The 19,149-nt window shown below is 34.0% G+C and overlaps 1 protein-coding gene across 2 annotated transcripts; it reads left to right on the top strand.

The window, feature by feature from the left end:
- The first annotated feature begins 663 nt into the window (after nucleotides 1-663).
- Nucleotides 664-19,086, top strand: sh3glb2a (SH3-domain GRB2-like endophilin B2a). 2 transcript variants are annotated; one of them, XM_058785069.1, is made up of 12 exons: nucleotides 664-819; nucleotides 1,787-1,928; nucleotides 3,344-3,472; nucleotides 7,970-8,103; nucleotides 9,153-9,245; nucleotides 11,880-11,942; nucleotides 12,815-12,838; nucleotides 13,372-13,461; nucleotides 13,789-13,889; nucleotides 15,418-15,432; nucleotides 15,519-15,732; nucleotides 16,523-19,086. In XM_058785069.1, the coding sequence occupies exons 1-12, from the start codon at nucleotides 757-759 to the stop codon at nucleotides 16,628-16,630; spliced, it is 1,176 nt and encodes a 391-aa protein (XP_058641052.1). In that variant the 5' UTR covers nucleotides 664-756; the 3' UTR covers nucleotides 16,631-19,086. The 2 variants fall into 2 exon arrangements, with proteins under 2 accessions (XP_058641052.1, XP_058641054.1); XM_058785071.1 differs by lacking the exon at nucleotides 15,418-15,432 and having other exon boundaries at nucleotides 16,523-19,060.
- Nucleotides 19,087-19,149: the final 63 nt, after the last annotated feature.

Here is a 19,149-nt window from a genome sequence, read left to right as displayed (position 1 = left end):
TGAGTCACAAAGTCAAAAGTTCTGGTTTTACAAGTTGTGATTTCATCTTCATTTTCATAAATTCATGCAATCTCAAGTCAACTGAGCTATTGCTCTTTAAATAAGGCGGAGCAGCAGACTGAAAAACGCACTGGTGCCTCAAATTAAATACACACATGGACTAGCCCATAGAAATATAATAAGCAGAATGGCAATTTTGATACAAAGAGGCGTGCAGAGGCTGCCTGTAATTGGTCCGTAATAATTAGTTTACATAATAATTATCCTATTATTCACTGTGTGTTTTTCTTAATAAATTACATTTCTATTAAAGTTTCTTGTGTCCATAATCAGGTATAAATTATTATTTTTAATTAATTATTGTCAGGGAAAGCCTTGAAACGGCGTAACCTCACGTGATATCTGTTACTTTTCTCAGCGCTCCTAAAATGGACCAATCACAGTCGATTGTGATTAGAGATTTTTAAGAGTCATTTTATAGAAACTGTTGCTGCGGATTTTTATTTGTATACGAGCTATTTAATCGTTAGAAATAACGGATTCAAACGATTATACTCTTCCCAGCACAAACGTCTCCAGTAAGATAAAAACCTTTCTGAGATTTGAATGCGATTCAATGGAGGATTGTGTTCGCGAGCCGCTCAGCGCCCCCTGCCGTTAATAACCGTCCATGTCTGATAGAAACCGTTGAAGACACACTGGCCTCTGCGGAGCGCCTGATGCCGCGGGGATTCCGCCTCTTTCTCCGCTTACAACATGGATTTCAACGTGAGGAAACTCGCTACAGATGCTGGGATATTCTTTTCACGAGCCGTTCAGGTAAAAACAGGCCGTTTCTGGAGAAATATACGAGTTTAAACGCGGCGGTCAGAGTTTCGGTGACGGTTGATGTGTAACTCGTGACACCCGCATCTGCGTTTAGCTACACAACACACCAAACCGAGTTTCACAGATAAAATCACAAATGCACTTTTAGCCGAATTAAATCTAGTTTCGAACATAATTCATGTGACTAATGTAGTGTATGTTTTAAAAACAGCAATTAAATAGTGATATTGATTGGTTGAATACGAGGCGTATTTAAATATAACGTTATTAGGCTGTTTGGTATTATTTTCAGTGTTTGGAAGTAACTAAACTATGTGATTTAATTACAAAATAAGTGTAATTGTAATCAGTTACAGTTACTGAGAAAAATGTGTAACGTTAATTAAATTACAGTTACTTATTTAACAATTACAAAGGAGGTTACATCAGATTTTTTTTTTTCCCACACACACATCCACATAAAGGTTTAATAACTGCTCTAAAATATGAGACAATGTTCTTGTTTGGGTTAATGTGTTTGCTTTATTTTTCAAGATTAACTGTTTTTTTCCAAGACATGGTTAGTGTTTCCAGTCATAACTATGCAAAGATTTGATTTCAAAAACAGTATCACAGCTATTAAACTCTTTCTTGTTATGATTTTAAATCTGTGCTTAACGTCAGAACGATCACAAAGTCAAAAGAGGTTTTAAAGTCTGATTTTAAATGCTTTAAAATTAAAAGATTATAATCTTAATTCAAATGATGAAGGATTTGGAAACTCTGACAGTAATCAGTATTGAGTTCTTCGAAATTTAGAAAAGTAATCTAAAAGTAATCAAATGTATTCAGTTACATTACGTTAATGAAGTAATTTAAATAGGGTAACTTGTAATCTGTAACCTATTACTGGTTATTTTGATGCGTTTCCTTGCACCAATATGACTGGTTCTTGTTGATCTTGTTACTTTTGCTCCAGTTTACAGAGGAGAAACTGGGACAGGCTGAGAAGACCGAGCTGGACACTCACTTTGAGAATCTGCTGTCCAGAGCTGACTGCACCAAAAACTGGACCGAGAAAATCTACAGACAGACTGAGGTTGTGCTTCAGCCAAACCCTGGTGAGCAGGTGCTGGTGACTCAGACACACCTGATATATAAGGGTCATGAGTCAGTTCAGGGCATGTTTGACTGCTGCTGTTTCATCTGTGGCACCTTGAACATGATCTGGAATAAATATCTGATTAAAGCTTTGATCAAACATCAACTACTGTGTATGATGATAATGACATTATTCAGTTTTTTTGGAGAAAAGTCTTGGAGCTGTAAGTCAGAAATTATTTGTTTATCAAATAAAGCTTATATACTACTAAGTATTTGGTAATAATTTAATATTATATATTATGTGGTTATATATATGATATATTATTAATATAAATAAAATATTATATATTATTAATTAAATATCTAAGTCTAGAAAGGAACAAGCCCAAAATAGAAAAAAATGAGAGAGCAAAGTTCAGTTAATTTTAGGAAAATTAAAAGAAATAAAATATTTTAAGCTAGCAGTCCATTAATGTATAAAAATCAAATTCTCACTGACCAGTTTGGAAATGATCCCTAATAAATCTATGCCTACATCATAATGGAAAAATGTCCATTACAAAACAAATCGAGACTTATAAACTTTCATATTATACATTAAATCTTCATAAATGACAAAGAACTTAAAAATCGTAATGTAAATATGAAAAGTCTAGGAAGAAAACAAACCCAAAATAGAGAAATTAGGGGAAATTTCATCTTCCAACACTTAGAAAAAAATCTAAAGAAATGAAATTAATTTTAAGCAGTTAAAATTATTGGTAACACTTTACAATAAGGTTCATTAGTTAAACATTAGTTAATGTATTAACTAACATGAACTAACCATGAGTAATACATTTGTTACTGTATTTACTAATCTTCGCTAACGTTAGTTAATAAAAATACAGATGTTCATTGTTAGTTCATGTTAGTTCACAGTGCATTACCTAATGTTAACAAGATTTTAATAATGTATTATTAAATGTTGAAATTAACATTAACAAAGATTAATAAACGCTGTATAAGTGCAGTTCATTATTAGTTCATGTTAACTAATGTAGTTAACTAATGAACCTTATTGTAAAGTGTTACCAAATTATTCCTTTAAAACCATTTATTTATTTAATTACTTATTTATTCATCCATCCATTTATTATTAATCTATTATAATATATTCTGTAAAACTATTGTTTATTTAAAATAATTTTAAATGATTCTAGGTGCTGATAAAATGTCCTCTAATTAAAGACTTCCAAATTTATTTATGTTTCCAAGTAAAGTTCCTTTAATAAAAACTACCAAGTAGACCAAAGTGCTGACATACATAATTTTTGCACCACAAAAATCATTGTCATTGTGTTTTTTCCTTTAGTATGTTAAAAGTGTCATATCATGACTGCCATTGTTCATTTGTTTTTGATGTTGCTTTATTTGTCCATTTGTGCACCAGGTGCTCGCATCGAAGAGTTCCTGTATGAAAAGCTTGACCGGAAGGTTCCACCGCGGCCCACTAATGGAGAGATCTTAGGCCAGTTCATGCTGGAGGCAGCGAAGGAGTTTGGACCAGGAACCCCGTACGGTAAGAATCCAGACTCAGAAACATTTTTGAGTTTGTCTCGTTTTTTTAAATTTTATCAGTACTTGAAAATTCTTTGCAAACCTTAGCACTGGATTGTCTTCGTGCATTTTTGGCAGAAAAAGGCTGCCAAGAGTAAACGCTTGATTTATTTTGTCTGTAAGAGAAAAATGAGCTGAACTCCGCCGAGTCGTGAACAAATCAGATGATGCTCTTAATCTAATTCAGTCCCCTGCAGTAACATTAAGAGCCACTGTCTGTGTTTGTGATTCTAAAGCTTCTTTTGTAGATATAATGTGAAAACACAATAGCGAGTGTTTCGCTCTTTAAGTGGGGGAATAATTCAACCGCACCGACTGTTGAAGTTTTTCCAGTGTGATTGGATTGATTTTACAGTCTCTGATGGTTTTCCCCCGCAGGCTGTGTGGAAGCAGCCAAACCAATAAATCTCAATGCATTTTCCTTTCTGTTTCCCATTGGACTGATCAATAGTGTCAGAGGTCACGGCAGTCTGTGATGTCATTTCCTGGCCAGCATTCTTCCACAGAGATTTTCCATTTATAACCTTCAGTAGAATTACCATAAGTGTCCAATTTATTTTTTGTTGTTGCTTTTCTTGCCTCTTACATGATAATTAAATTGACCTAACTGTGCTCTAGTCATTTTTATCAATATTAATAAACCTGATTCTCAAAAACTATAATATTAAAGCTCTGCTTCAGGGTTTTATACCAGACAGAGGATGCATTTTATGCTTTCTGAGCAATTAGAAAGTCATTCTACAAAAAAAAAAAAAAAAGCAGTGATTTGTGATGAGCTGTTAGTGATCAAAACAAGACCTGTGACCTATTTTTGAGTTTCAGGACAGTTTTGATCGAGTTGCGCACAGCTGGGAAGAAAAAACATTGCTAAATGCAAATAAAACTGAATTAAAATTGATTATTAAAACTTAAAAATGAAATTAACCTTACAGTTGTGCAGAAAATAAATATACTTATTGATGTTATGGGAGAACATTTCTCATATCATCTGTTATTAATGTCAAAGGTCAGTAATTTGGTCAAAAATTCACTTGTCACTATGAACAAAACCACAGTAAAAGCATGTAAAAGAAAATATGACCCTTTATATAAACCCTTTATTTATATTTTTATATATATATATATATATATATATATATATATCATGTAAAGGGAAATATGACCCTTTATTATTTATATTACACGCATACACACACATATATGTATATGTATATATGTATGTATATATATATATATATAACACATTTTAGTACCGTTCAGATACTATTTTAGTTTTTTTATTAATATTTTAAATTAGTTTTAATTTTTATATTTTCTGTGTTCATTTTAATTTTAAAGTTTTAGTACATTTGTTGTGTTTTTTAATAAATATATATTTAACATTTTATTAACTTTTATTATTAAAATTATAGTTATCTTAGTGCATCAAGAATTTAGTGCATCTAGCTGAAATAAATTAAGTTAAAGTCTTTTGGTTTTATTTGAGTATTTTATTTCATATAATGGAAATGTTTTTTTTTATGGTTTTAGTTTAGTTTGCCTCCAACGTTTTCCATATACAGTATATTCAGATAGGGCAATATATACTGTATAGCAAATCTCAACTGCTTGATTGTTTGTATCGTTGTAAAACGTAACTATATTTTTATATTATCGCCCAGCTCTAATCTGCTAAATTTAACTATAAGGCATGAAGATATTATGACATTATAAACATTTTCATGATTTTTTTGTAAAGCTGCTTTGAAACAATGTGTATTCGGGGCTCCAGACTGCATTTTGCGACCATTTTTTCTGCCAGTGCGACTAAATTTTGTGAGCAGTTGCACTGGCGTGACCACCACGTTGCCCAATTAATAAACACTGTTATTATTTGTTGCATATGATAAACATCAAACGGAAAACGAAACAAATGCGTAACAAAACCGTGCTACTCGTTTGTTGTTACATTATTCCTTTCAGGGTTTGTACAATACCTTTTGAGAGAGAAATTCAAGCACTTTTAAATGACTTTCAAACAGCTATTTTCAGCTCTTTAGAGCTCTAAAAATGATCCGAATTAAATCTTATTTTAATGGGATGACCAAAATATTCTTTGTGGTAAACAAACACTTTTGTAAAATTTAAAAATACATCAAATCACCACTATAACCAGTAGATGGCAGCAGAGGAGGACATATTGGCTGATTAGTCATTCATTTCTACATTTTGCTTTATATTTTGAAATGATAAAATCACTATTATAAAAATTTCAAATCATCAGTAAATCAAATTTTGTCAAAATTTTGCACTTTTTGTGTATGAAGTAAGAAAAAACTAAACTAACGAACTTTTCAATTCGCCACTGAATCACATGCAATTCATTTATAATATATTTATATTAACACTGAAGTTGTCGCTCAGTTCTGTATAATCCTATAGAAGAATAATGCTACTCATTTAATATAAGTAGAAATTCAATAAGAGTAGAATATAAAGCTTATGAAATTATATTTTGCACGTTACCATGTACATTTTGAATGCGTCCCAATCCCAACACATGCTCAGTGTTTTACTGTCAAATGTGCGTTACCAAGAAATAAACACGTAATATTATTAGTAACTGCACTTATTAATGCAAAACAATAGTAATTTTATGATTAAACTATCTTTATTTTTAATCCCCCAGCGCTACCAAATCTGCTCCTGGCACCACCATCTGTAGAAGCTCTCAAATGTTAGTCCAGAGCCCTGGTATTGTAAAAAGTGCTATAGAAATAAATTTGGCTTGACTACATTAAATACAGGTTGGTATAGATAATATTAGTAAACATCCATTAATAAGTGAATAAATATGAATTCCAGTGCTGAATTTAATTTAATTTTTTATTTATTTCCTGAATGATAAATGCTTTTATTGCAGTGTTTGTTTGCCACTTGAGAAGCGCAGATAATAGATCCATAGGAGAGAGAACCGCGTGCTGTCTGTTCTCAAACTAAAGTGCACTTAGTGGTTTTAAATGGCTCATTAATGTCCTGTGACTGACCACATGCTTTTAGGATGAACTGTAGTGTCAGTCAGTGGAAATACACGGTTTATCTCTGCAAGTACATGACTAGTGCAGCCTGTCTAAAGTATAGAAAACCTTGAAGTGTCTATTTGTAAAATTAATGGATGGAGTGTCAGTGTTTGTGGATGAACTTTTGACTGCATGTGCTGTAGGCCATTAATTAGGTTACTTGTGTCAAGAAAGCATGCTATAGTTTTCCCATAAATACATTTAAAAGGTGTCCAAATGTCTAAAATCACTACCAAAAATGCTTTTCTTTTGAGTTTTTCGAATAACAATTTGAGTCTCATTTGGTGTTTCTCTTTAACTTTAACTGAGCTCCATGAACAAAACCTGATAATCGTGATTTCCAGCATGATTTGAGATGATCCAAAGAGCAACAGGAACATCTGACTGTCTGTACAATGAGTCACACACTCAATGACACTACATGATTTACATCTGATTAGTTGCATGGAAATACTGCAAAAAACTCATCTGTATTTTGCATCATAATGTTCTTGTTTTACTTTTTCCCAAAAACCTAAAACTGTATTTACAGTTTAAAATTTTCATGTGGTTTCAGACTTTTGGACCACCCTTTTTCTGTTCCATCATAAATAAATAAAGGAAGTATGGTGATTCTTGAAGTCGAGCCTAACAGAAAAGAGCTTGAGGCAATCCAGTGAAGTTTTGCTGTTAAAATCACAGACTGCCACAGGTGTTAATTATTGATTTGGTGGGCTGAACAGCTGCTCTAACATGTCCCTCTCAACCGGCTGTGACACAATTTGCTTGCATCCTTATCTTACATCCACATTAAATTTCTCCATTGATTGCAATACAGTAAAATGACAGATAAGACAGTTAAACATCATATTTGCTGAATGAAATCCAATACTTGTTTCTTACTAATTTTGTGGCGCTGATTCTAAAAATAGTGCTTGTTTTGCTCGAGCATGTCGCACTTTCTCACAAAATATATTGTGTTTTGCTTTCGACAACCATTTGTTAGTTGAAGAAGTCTTGAATTACCCTTAATCAGCAGAAAAAGACACTTCCTTTGTTCAATTCTCATTAATTGATGCCTAAATCCACTTTTTCCACTCTTTTGCAGATTGTAAGTTAAATGATACATTCTGAATACTTAATGAAAATAAATTAGTTAATGCATATAATTTGAAAAATCTTCATCCTTATTTTGTGAAAAACTGTATGTGCTGAAAAGTGTTATTGATATTTTTGAACTCTGCTTCATCAAATTAGGTGATGATAGAACTTTTTTACAGATCAGCAGATTTCTTTTCAAGATGTGTTATTTATGCACTTCATTTATCCGTGTTGGAAATGAAATGGTTTTTGTGGGAATGAAGTAATTCTGCCCACACTGTGGGTTTTACTCGTGACTCATCTGTGCGTTGGCCGTGTAGGAAGCACCCTAATCAAAGTGGGCGACTGTCAGAGGAGACTGGGTGGCGCTGAGAGAGAGTATCTGCAGACCTCATCCATTAGCTTCCTCACACCCCTACGCAACTTTCTGGAGGGCGACTGGAGGACCATTTCTGTGAGTTTGACCGACTCTCTTGTAGTGTTGTCAAAAGACCCAGTACTTCGGTACCAAGTCGGTACTAAAAAAATCGACCCGATGATTTCCACGATGCAGAAAACGCGGACGGAATCTCGGAATCCAGTTATAAAAACGGAATTTACAGTTTAGCACAGAATGCCACGGAATTTGTCAAAGTTTGGATGAATCAATCAAAAGTAGGTCATTACACTTAAATCAAATCGCGACACGGACTAGTAAATATTAAGCCGCAAAAGTCGATTCAGATATGAATCCTGCATGTTCTGCGAGTCTCTGTGTGAATGAATGAATGAATGGCAGAGACGCGCGTTTTTTTTTTTTTTTTTAACTACACACACTGAAGCGCGCGCTCGCAGTGATTTCAGCATCTGCCGTCTCAATGAGGACATAAATACATAAACAACATCTACAGAACTGCTCTGAGAGTCACTTCACGAGCATTTTACCGTTTCATTGAGTAAAACCAGCGTCATATCATATAGCTACACACAGAAATAAAAGGTATTCACGGCAACCCGTCAAAATAACCGCTTATCTTAAAGACATTGTGCCAGAAATATATTACTATTATTTAGTAGAATGTATGTGATACTATTACTACTATTGAAAAAAGTTAATATTTATTTTTAAAGAAATAATCATACAATATTTCTTCCATATCTCCTTTATTTACTAAAAAAATAAAATGTGTTTAAATTTCATTAATTAAAAGACAAATTAAATTTGGGTGAAACTTTACTGCTTACTGTTTTTCATACTTTTATTAATTGCAGAAAAACTTGAAACAATTTAAATAAGTATAAAGAATGGCATTGATTTTTGTACATTTTATTTTTGTTTGACTTTATTATTAAAAAGTGTGTTTTTAATTCGCATGTGGTACCGAAATTGGTACAGAGAACCGTGGATTTTCATTGGTATCGGTACCGAATACTGAAATTTTGGTACCGTGACAACACTACTCTCTTGTACTATCAGATTTGAGCATGATGCTGATATATTGAAAAATGTCATCCTTCTCACAGAGAGAGCGGAGACTTCTAGAGAATCGGCGCTTGGATCTCGACTCCTGTAAAGCACGACTCAAGAAGGCCAAAGCAGCAGAGGCCAAAGCGGCTGTAAGATTTATTTTCTCTGTTCTCTCCTCCTTTTTCTTCTTTTTTCTCCAGGGATTGGAATCACAAGGGATTTATCATTTCTGATTTTGGTTCACATTTAAGTTTTCTTAAAGGAATAGTTCAGCCAAAAATTAAAATTTACTGAAAATGAACTCACCCTCTGGTCATCCAAGATGTAGATGAGTTTGTTTCTTCATCAGATTTGGAGAAATGCAGCATTCCATCACTTGCTCAGCAATGGATCCTCAGCAGTGAATGGGTGCCGTCAGAATGAGAGTCCAAACAGCTGATAAAAACATCACAATAATCCACACCACTCCAGTCCATCAGTTAATGTTTTGTGAAGTGAAAAGCTGTGTGTTTGTAAGAAACAAATCCATCAAGATATTTTAACTTTAAACTGTTGCTTCCGGCTAATATACGAGTCCATAATCCATAATAATGCTTCATCCAGTGAAAAAGTCTGTCTGCTGTTGTCCTCTCACATCAAAATTTGTTTAGAATAGTTTTAGACTGTTTTCTCTTGTAAACGGTGCTTGATCTGTGCAGATTTCTCTCCTGATTCAGACTAGTTGACTTTTTCACTGGAGGAAGGAATTATTAAGCAATTAAATACATGTCTCAATATATTTGTTTCTTACAAACACCCAGCTTTTGGTTTCATAAGACGTTAACTGATGGACTGGAGTGGTGTGGAGTACCTGTGGATTATTGTGATGTTTTTATCAGCCGTTTGGTCATTCTGACGGCACCCATTCACTGCAGAAGTTTGTTAATCTTGTAAACAATCAAATACTTGAAAGTTGATTGTCTGAAGACTCCCTTCTTTTATTTGATTGTGATCTTCTGTCCTGCAGAATGCAAACATTTCAAAACTGTTATTCAATTTTGATATTCTAAAAAAAGGTCATTAGTTGTGAATAATAACTGGTTCTCGATTCCCAACCCTCTCATTCCTCTTCCTTATTGCCACGTTTTGATGACATCACTCGATTATGGGTCTCTTCCTCGTGTTTGTTGTGTGTGGTTGTGAATATAGAGTGATTTCTCACCTGTTAATTGAGCACTAACCGTGTGTTTCTGCTTTAACCTTCACAGTGTGAGGGAGAAGTGAGTATAACAGTGTGTTTCCTCTTATGCACGTTATGCTTTTTTTTTAAAATTTAAATTACGATGACATGAAGTCCTTTCAGTTTTGTTCCTCATTTTTCATGAACTCCACTAAGATCTTCTTTTGAATGATATGATGGAATTACTTGTATCTGAGTAAACCTTTAAAATATAGATTTCCAGAATGCAGCACAACAAGCTTAGAGATTTTTATTTATTTATTTATTTTGAATGTCTCCCAAAATGTAGGGGAAATAATTTCTAAATTTCTAAATTCTTCATTTATAAAGGTTGCTATGCCCTTCATTTAAAAATATATGTTATTTAATACTGAGAATTTCAGTGTTCTGGCTATATAAAATTCACTTTATTGCCACAAGTCAAATATACAGATTTATACAGTGTCATGCACAATTTTACATACTACTTGTGCATGTTTTGTATTTTGTATTTTGTGCTTATTAGAATATCATTTTTTTTTGCTTATAAACATGCCAGTGTTATTTTAGTATTATTTAAATACTTTTGTGGTATTTATTTTTTATTTTGAATATTTATTTTTATATTTTCTGTTTTCATTTGAATTCATTTAATTAAATTTTAGTTTAGGTTTTAGTAATTTTATGTGCTTTTGTCCTTTTGTGTTAGCTTTTTTAAATATTTCATATTTAGCTTTCATTCATTTTTATTTCAGTTTAATACTTAAGCTTATTTCAGTTAGTTGCCAAGGCAACATTTCTAAAAAAAATTATTTAATTTTTGGCATAATATATTTAGTTTTAGTTAGCAATAACATGCTACTACAAACTATTGGAAATTAGCTGTGAGCATTAGCAGAGATTCAGCCCCTGTTGAAAATCAGTTACGTTTGAGGATCCATTTCAGTTAAGAGGCTGCCTGAGATTGTTATTGCCTGTATAGACCGTCGACAGCGAGGGTTCGGAACAGAGAAATCAATCAAACCTTCCTCTGTTAAGAGTAAAAGCTGATAGAGTGCAGCTGATGCTGGAGTCTACAGAACACAGTTATTCTGTCAGCGTCCTCTAGTGGCTAATATATGAACAGAAAGTGTAGTTTGTGATCATCTGTTCCATCATATCATAATACACACCCACTCAAATTGTTTTGGGTTTCATTAATGCAACAGAATTTATACATAATGCACTTAAAGATGCAATATTTCAGTTGCAATATCTTTTTCATCATTCAGCAAGGTCAAAGATCAGATGTTTTCATTCTTATATTTATTAAAGATTAGCTAAACATCATCTAAATTTGATCAAACTTGAGCACATTATTCTGATCTTTGAATCTTTTTAGCTGTAGCTGTGATGCATGAAGGCTTTTAGAAGAGAATTCATTGCTACTTTTTGTTTTTAGTTTCTCACAATGACCAGCAGTTATCCTATAATTCAGTGCAGCGGATGAAGATGGAGCCAGTCAGTCTCTTATCTAAAATATCTGCTGCTAGTGATTGTGTTTTGGCAGGAGGTGTGTATTAAAGTGTGTTCCTGTCTGTTTCAGGCTGTTCCAGACTTTCAAGAGACAAGACCGCGTAATTATGTGCTGTCTGCCAGTGCATCTGCAGTAAGAGCATCCTGCAGTCTTCACTGCCTGAGACATCCACCTCCACCCACACACACACACACACACACACACACACATATCTATATACACAAGCACATATAAAACATTTCCAGTATTAATATTCATGAGACACAATCTGTTATTAATTAATCTGACATGCTGTTGTCAAATCGCAGTGTTTTCCTACATCCTGTGAGAGATGTGATTTTACCATGATACAAATCAGCATATGGAAGCTTATTTCCATCACAGAATAAAAAAATGTAAAAGTTTTTTTTTTTCTCACAGACCAGACTTTTCTCACAATTCTGAGAGAAAAGGTAAATATTGCAAGATACAGTATATATACTCAGAATCGTGAGATACAAACTCTCAAATTTGCAAGAGACAACAAAGTCAGCATTGTGAGAGAAAAAGAAACATACCTTTTATATTGTTTTGTTCTGTAATAGAAACAAACAAAAAAAGAAAAACAGAATTGCGAGATGTAAACCTGCAATTATGAGTTTATAACTTGCATTTGAAAGATTCTAAGAAACAGAAAGTCACAATTACCTTTTTTATTTGTTTATTCCGTGGCAGAAATATCCTTCCATAACTTTGCTCTTCCACATGCTTCACCCTTGTGTAAATGACTATAACAAAACTAATCACACACTTTTTTTTGCATTTATTTCACATGTTTACTTTCAGCATTTATGTTTGGTCCTCAGAGATGTCATCATTCTGAATTATATTAACAGTCACACTTTGTCCCTTTGTGTTCTGCTGTAATTAAACACCGCTTGAGTTTAATACTACTTATCGTTATAATGCTCTCTGTGCTCTTATCTTGTCATGTCTTTCTGTTTGTGTCTCTCTCTTCTGATCAGCTCTGGAATGAGGAGCTTGATAAAGTAAGTGTGACGTGACAAATAATATGCATTGATGTTTATATGTGTTCTGTAGTAATGTTTAGTAACTGTCTTCTGGTTTGGTTGTTATTAATTGTCAGGTTAGCACAGAGCACTTCATACATGTCGCTTATGTGCAGTCCCATGCCCACATGAGAATATAAGAGAAAATAAGAATTCGGTCATGAAAATAATGTTACAAATCATGGTGGTCCTAAAATATTTTTTTTTTTTTAAATTTTTATACCAAATATTTGTTTTCTGTTATTTCTTATTTTTTCAATTTGACTTTGAAAAGAATCCTCAGATTCTGCTTTTTATGGGGCCAGTTGTATAAAATACTTAGACTAGTTTTATTATTTAGTCATCATTAAAATGTACATCAGTCTAATTTGAATCTGAAAAGCATAACTGACTTTACTAACTGCAAATTGGTTAGACTTTTCTTAAGAGAGTCCTATAGTGTTCATGCAACTCTAAATGCAGATGAATCTTGTGCCGATGTCAATTTTGGATTCGTTTTCTGTCATATGCAGGCGGAGCATGAATTGCGTGTTGCTCAGACAGAGTTTGACAGACAGGCTGAGGTCACCAGACTGCTCCTGGAGGGCATCAGCAGCACGCACGTGAGTCGTTTTTACATGCATGCTGCATTAACACACGCTACACACCTGAGCAGAAGCGTAGGTTTGAATAGTATAACATTATGTAAACAAGCCACTTTAAACTGATAACCCTCATTGTCAGGATGGGCTTAAAGGCTTTCATAAATAATCCTTCAATATGCATGCTTTGAAGTTCAGAGAAGAGCATTTCAAAACATTGTTAAATCATTGTTCAAAAGACTCTGCGTAAATATCTATTATCCTCATGCAAACAAATGAAGTACAGCCTGTGTTTGCACAGCATGCTATGGGTTTTAAAGTGACAGGACGTCTTTTCTGTCTGCGCAGGTGAATCACCTGCGCTGCCTGTGTGAGTTTGCGGAAGCGCAGGCGATGTATTACAGCCAGTGTCACAAGTACATGCTGGAGCTGCAGAGAGAGCTGGGCAGGTGGTTATGCATCAGATTTCATTCATGTGCAAAATGCTATTTGGGTCACTGAATCATTTTTCCAAAATAAAAATATAACATTAAATGGTAACACTTTACAGTAAGGTCTCATAGTTAATGCATTAGCTAAAAAAGTGCAATTGCTCATTCACGTTAGTTCACAGTGCATTACCTAATGCTTTTGATTTGAAAAATGTATTAGCAAATGTTGAAATTAACAAACTAGGATTAATAAATGATGTAAAAGTATTATTCTTTGTTAGTTCATGTTAACTAATACAGTTAAATTTAACTATTAAATGAAAGATTTCTTTAAAGGTGCAGTGTGTAAATTTTAGCGGCATCTAGTGGTGAGGTTGAGAATTGTCACCAATGCCTCAGCCCCCGCTCAGGATTCAGGACTAAAATGTCGTAGTCTGAGAAAGCAGAGATAGCCAGCAATGAGGTTTCTTTACAAAGGTAAATTAAGGAATTATATTTACTTAATTATTCAATAAATCGATATTTTATTGCGAATATTATTGTTACTTGTTCATCATCGTGTCAGTGTTTTATTCCCAAGAACAACAAAGTGAAGAAATGCACTTTGTTTGTCCTTTTTAAGGGCTACTGTACAAACATGGTGGTGACTTCCATGTAAGGAGACCCGCGGTGTATGTAGATATAAATTGCTCATTCTACGTGAATAAAAACATGATGGTTCATTATGTAAGGTCTTTATACACCTATTATACACACATTATATTGCATTTCTGTAAATAGATCCTCCTAAATATTACACACTGCTCCTTTAAGAGGAAAACTTTACAGTGGAAAATATGACTTGGTGCACCGTAAAGAAATAGTTCAAAAATGACAATTTATATGGCAATCCAAGATGTAGATGAGAAGAAATGTAGCATTCCATCACTTGCTCACCAATGGATCCTCTGCAGTGAATGGGTGCCGTCAGAATGAGAGTCCAAACAGCTGATAAAAAGTGATAAAAGCTGATAAAAGTAATCCACACCACTCCAGTCCATCAGTTAATGTCTTTAGAGCTGTTATGGCTTGTAAACGGTGCTTGATCTGTGCAGATTTCTCTCCTGATTCAGACCAGACCACTTTTTCACTGAAGGAAGCGTTATTATGGATTATGGACTCGTGTTTTAGACAGCAGTAATGATTTGAAGTTAAAAATGTCTCGATGGATTTGTTTCTAAAATACACAGCTTTTGGTTTCGCAAGGCGTTAACTGATGGACTGGAGTGGTGTGGATTATTGTGATGTTTTTATCAACTGTTTGGCCTCTCATTCTGATGGCACCCATTCACTGCAGAGGATCCACTGGTGAACAAATGATGTGATCCTACATTTCTCCAAATCTGATGAAGAAACAAACTCAGCTACATCTCGGATGACCTGAGAGTGAGCACATATCTATAATTTTTCGGTGAACTATTCCTTTCAAACATTTGATTTGTAGATCATGAGATCACAGTCATTATTATAAACACCTGTTTTACTTTTCCCACCCGTCTGCTCACAGTTGCAGTGGAGACATGTGAGTTTTGAGTTTGTCGTCTTGTTAGTGTTCACAATAGTCAGGCAGAGCCTTATAGTGTTTTCTATCAATCTTCTCTCTTTCAGAAGATGCCCCGACTCTTTGGATGTGAATTCCCTCCCCGCCGGCAGCCCGACGGATCCGTCTGCCTTCCTGCCACTCAGTTCTCCGTCTCCGCTGGAAACAGATGCTCTGCAGATTGAAGAAGTTCAGCCGCCCGCCAGCGGCACACGCAAGGCCAAAGTGCTGTATGACTATGACGCTGCAGACTCCAGTGAGCTCTCGCTGCGGGCAGATGAGGTGAGCAGATGCTTGATAGAAGATAAACGGTCTGATATGGGTCTAATAGGGATGTTAGGGGCTGTGAAAATATTATTGCATAATATCTGAGCCTACATTTCATGAACCAATCAAATTGTAATGGATAAAATTAAGTCCCATCCTAAATTATTTCTTATGGAATATTGTTTCTGTTTAAAACTCCACATTAATTTAAATAAAAATTGTTTATTATATGCCACATTTATGTTAAAATTAAAGGAGTTGTGAAAGGTTCATCATGATGATTTAATGCATTATATGTTGATATCGGGTAGTATATATATATTTATTTATTTATTTACTTTATTTATTTATTAAAGTTAAAACGTGTGATATTTTGAATATTCAAATATATTTACAATGAGTTTGCTGGAAATTCAAAATGAAATATTGTGAAAATAGTTAAAAACAATGAAGAAAACCTACCATGGTATTTTTAAATGTGATTAAATTTCTCTTTAGTAAAATTGGGTGATACATTATTGACAATGATTTTGCTGGCAATGTGAAATTAAACATTGTAAATATAGTGGCAAACAGTGACGAAAACATTCACAAACTAGATTTTTAATGTGTTTTGGTTCTTGGATTAGACTTTTTTTTTTTATATGTTTGGCTACAGTGAAAATTAGGTTGAACTGATGATCCCTTTTAAGTTTTTTCATTTGAATATTGTAGAATATTTAGAATGTTTGCTATATGTGTTTACTTGAAAAGCATCCTAAAGACTCTAAATTAATTAATTACACTTATCTGATTGGATGATCAGCTCATCACCGTGTACACAGTGCCTGGAATGGACTCTGATTGGCTGATTGGAGAGCGAGGAAACCTGAAGGGGAGGGTGCCTGTTACATATCTGGAGCTGTTGAGCTAAAGAGGCGTGACACGCACATATACGTACACACGCGCACATATGCATATATACACACACACACACACACACACATGCACACAGTTTCCAGCTTTAACACCCAGCTATGAGCAAACGGAATCATGGACACTTATGAGATCAACCCATGTGTACATCTCTTTACTGAAAATCAAACTATTGTGTGTTTACATGCATGCCAATGGGATACTGATTGACTGGGGCTTCATTTTTCTCTTTGATTTTAATATTTAAGATGTTCAACTCTCTGCCATTTTTAAAATTATTTTGGAAGAGTGATATCACTTGGTAATATTAAAATCCATCACTTTTTAATACTAAACATTAAACCCTTATAAATGAATAAATAATGGGACTAGTCAGGATTCTAATTCATAAAACATCTCATTTTTTGAAATCATTAAATCACACAAATACTCACCAGTGCAAAACAAATCTCAGAAATAATAATTCATTCACAAATGCCTGAAACGTCCACTCATTGTGAGCACATGTATGTGTGTATGTGCCTGTTTTCTGCACTAAAATCTGTCCTGTGGTCAGTCAGAATGACTTTCCTACCTTCAGTATACAGTTAACAATCTTGATTCAGCTTGTCCTGAAAGCTGATGACAGATATAAGCTCAATATTAAATGTTCAAAGGTCATTTAGCACTAACGTATTTGCACTGTTTGGCAACTTTGTTTTATAGCAGACCTCCATAAGCCTGAATTAAACACGGCCTTAACCGCATCTCATGCAGACAGATGTAATGTAATGAGCTACAGCTAATAATGTCTACAGTAGCATCACTATTAAAAATATCCTGTGGAGTGACCATGTGATAGAGATCAGAATATGAATGTTGATCTCCAGCCTTAAAGTCTTCATAAAACTTGTTTTTCTTGCATGTGGAACTTGACAGTGCAATAATACCTGCTCATGCTCAGAAAATGTACAGTTGCTCTGCTTTAAGTGCCACTTAAGTTAGAAATATTTTGAAATCTCCTTTAATTAGACAAAATCGTATGAAGTATCTCCATCTTAAGACCCATTTTGGCATGATTTAGAGTTTTACAGTAACTATTATTGTTTAGAAATGTGCTGTTGCCACATTAAATTGTTCTTTTAAAGGAATAATTCACCCAAAAATGAAAATTTGCACATAATTTCCTCACTCTCAGGCCATCCAATGTGAGTTTGTTTCTTCATCAGATTTGGAGAAATTTAGCATTCCATCACTTGCTCACCAACACATCCTCTGCAGTGAATGGGTGCCATCAGAATGAGAGTTGATAAAAACATCACAAGTAATCCACACCACTCCAGTCCATCAGTTAACATCTTGAGAAGCCAAAAGCTGCGTGTTTGTAAGAAACAAATACATTGACATTTTTAACTTTAAATAATTGTTTCCTGTCAAAATATGAGTCCATAGTCCACAATAGTCCATAGCATCTCTTGCATGAAATGAGCTGTTTTGAACTGTCTTGGCTTGTAAACGGTGCTTGATCTGTGCAGATTTCTCTCCTGGTTCAGACCAGACCACTTTTTATTATTATTATTAAGCAACAAATAGTCTTGATGGATTTGTTTCTTTTGAACATGCAGCTTTTGTCTCAAGATGTTAACTGATGGACTGGAGTGGTGTGGATTATTGTGATGTTTTTATCAGCTGTTTGGACTCTCATTCTGACGGCACCCATTCACTGCAGAGCATCCATTACTGAGACACTGATGGAATGCTGCATTTCTCCAAATCTGATGAAGAAACAAACTCCTCTTTATCTCAGATGTTTTTATCAAACTTTCATTTTTGCCTGAACTGTTTTTTTAGTCTCATCTACTGATTTAAATGTGTTTAGCTTTGTTTTGTGTCCGGCTCAGCACTTGAGATCACTGCAGCTACAGAGCAATGCATGAGTTTCATGACCTCTCAGACTATTCTGACTGATGTACTTTATAATAATAATAACACTAATGCGATTTTATTTATTTATATGGTACATCATTTCTGAAAACCAAGGTTGCTTGATGTGCGTTGATGTAAACCATACTTGATTTATTTATGCCATAATGAACTGCACTGCACAATTTTTTTCATTAATTTTAGACCTTTTTTAGCTTTAGAGTTTGGCTTCATAGCTTACTTCATCTTTATTTATTTTGTTAGTGTCAAAGTGCAGCTAAACGTTATTTAGATATTTTGTTCAGTGCAGTATTTAATGTTTTATGTTACTTCTGATGTTTTTATTCTTTTAACTTTATTGTAAATCATTATGGATTATGTATGTATAATGGCCAAAATGAATTCATGAAGAAATGAACCCATTTAAAGCCAACATGGTAATTTCTTTTCTTCTGAGAGGAAGCTCTTGTTTATGACGCCCTCTGTTGGTCATTTCTTGTTTTTCCAGCTCTGTTTTGCTCTTCATTGTATTTAATGGCGACTCTCCAAGCCATGTGGAGAGAATCAAGCTTAGTAATGTAATAAAAGCCATTTTATTGCTATATATTGCTTTCA

The sequence above is a fragment of the Onychostoma macrolepis genome, chromosome 08 (genome assembly GCF_012432095.1).
Source record: "Onychostoma macrolepis isolate SWU-2019 chromosome 08, ASM1243209v1, whole genome shotgun sequence".
NCBI lineage: Eukaryota > Metazoa > Chordata > Actinopteri > Cypriniformes > Cyprinidae > Onychostoma > Onychostoma macrolepis.
This window is presented reverse-complemented; position numbering and strand designations above follow the sequence as displayed.

What these genes read in the sequence shown, in the direction of transcription:
- sh3glb2a (XM_058785069.1), top strand. Translation starts at nt 757, where the DNA reads ATGGATTTCAACGTGAGGAAACTCGCTACAGATGCTGGGATATTCTTT. An exon ending in TGGACCAGGAACCCCGTACG is followed by an intron (nt 3,473 to 7,969) that starts GTAAGAATCCAG and finishes TTGGCCGTGTAG; the next exon opens with GAAGCACCCTAATCAAAGTG. An exon ending in AGGGCATCAGCAGCACGCAC is followed by an intron (nt 13,462 to 13,788) that starts GTGAGTCGTTTT and finishes CTGTCTGCGCAG; the next exon opens with GTGAATCACCTGCGCTGCCT.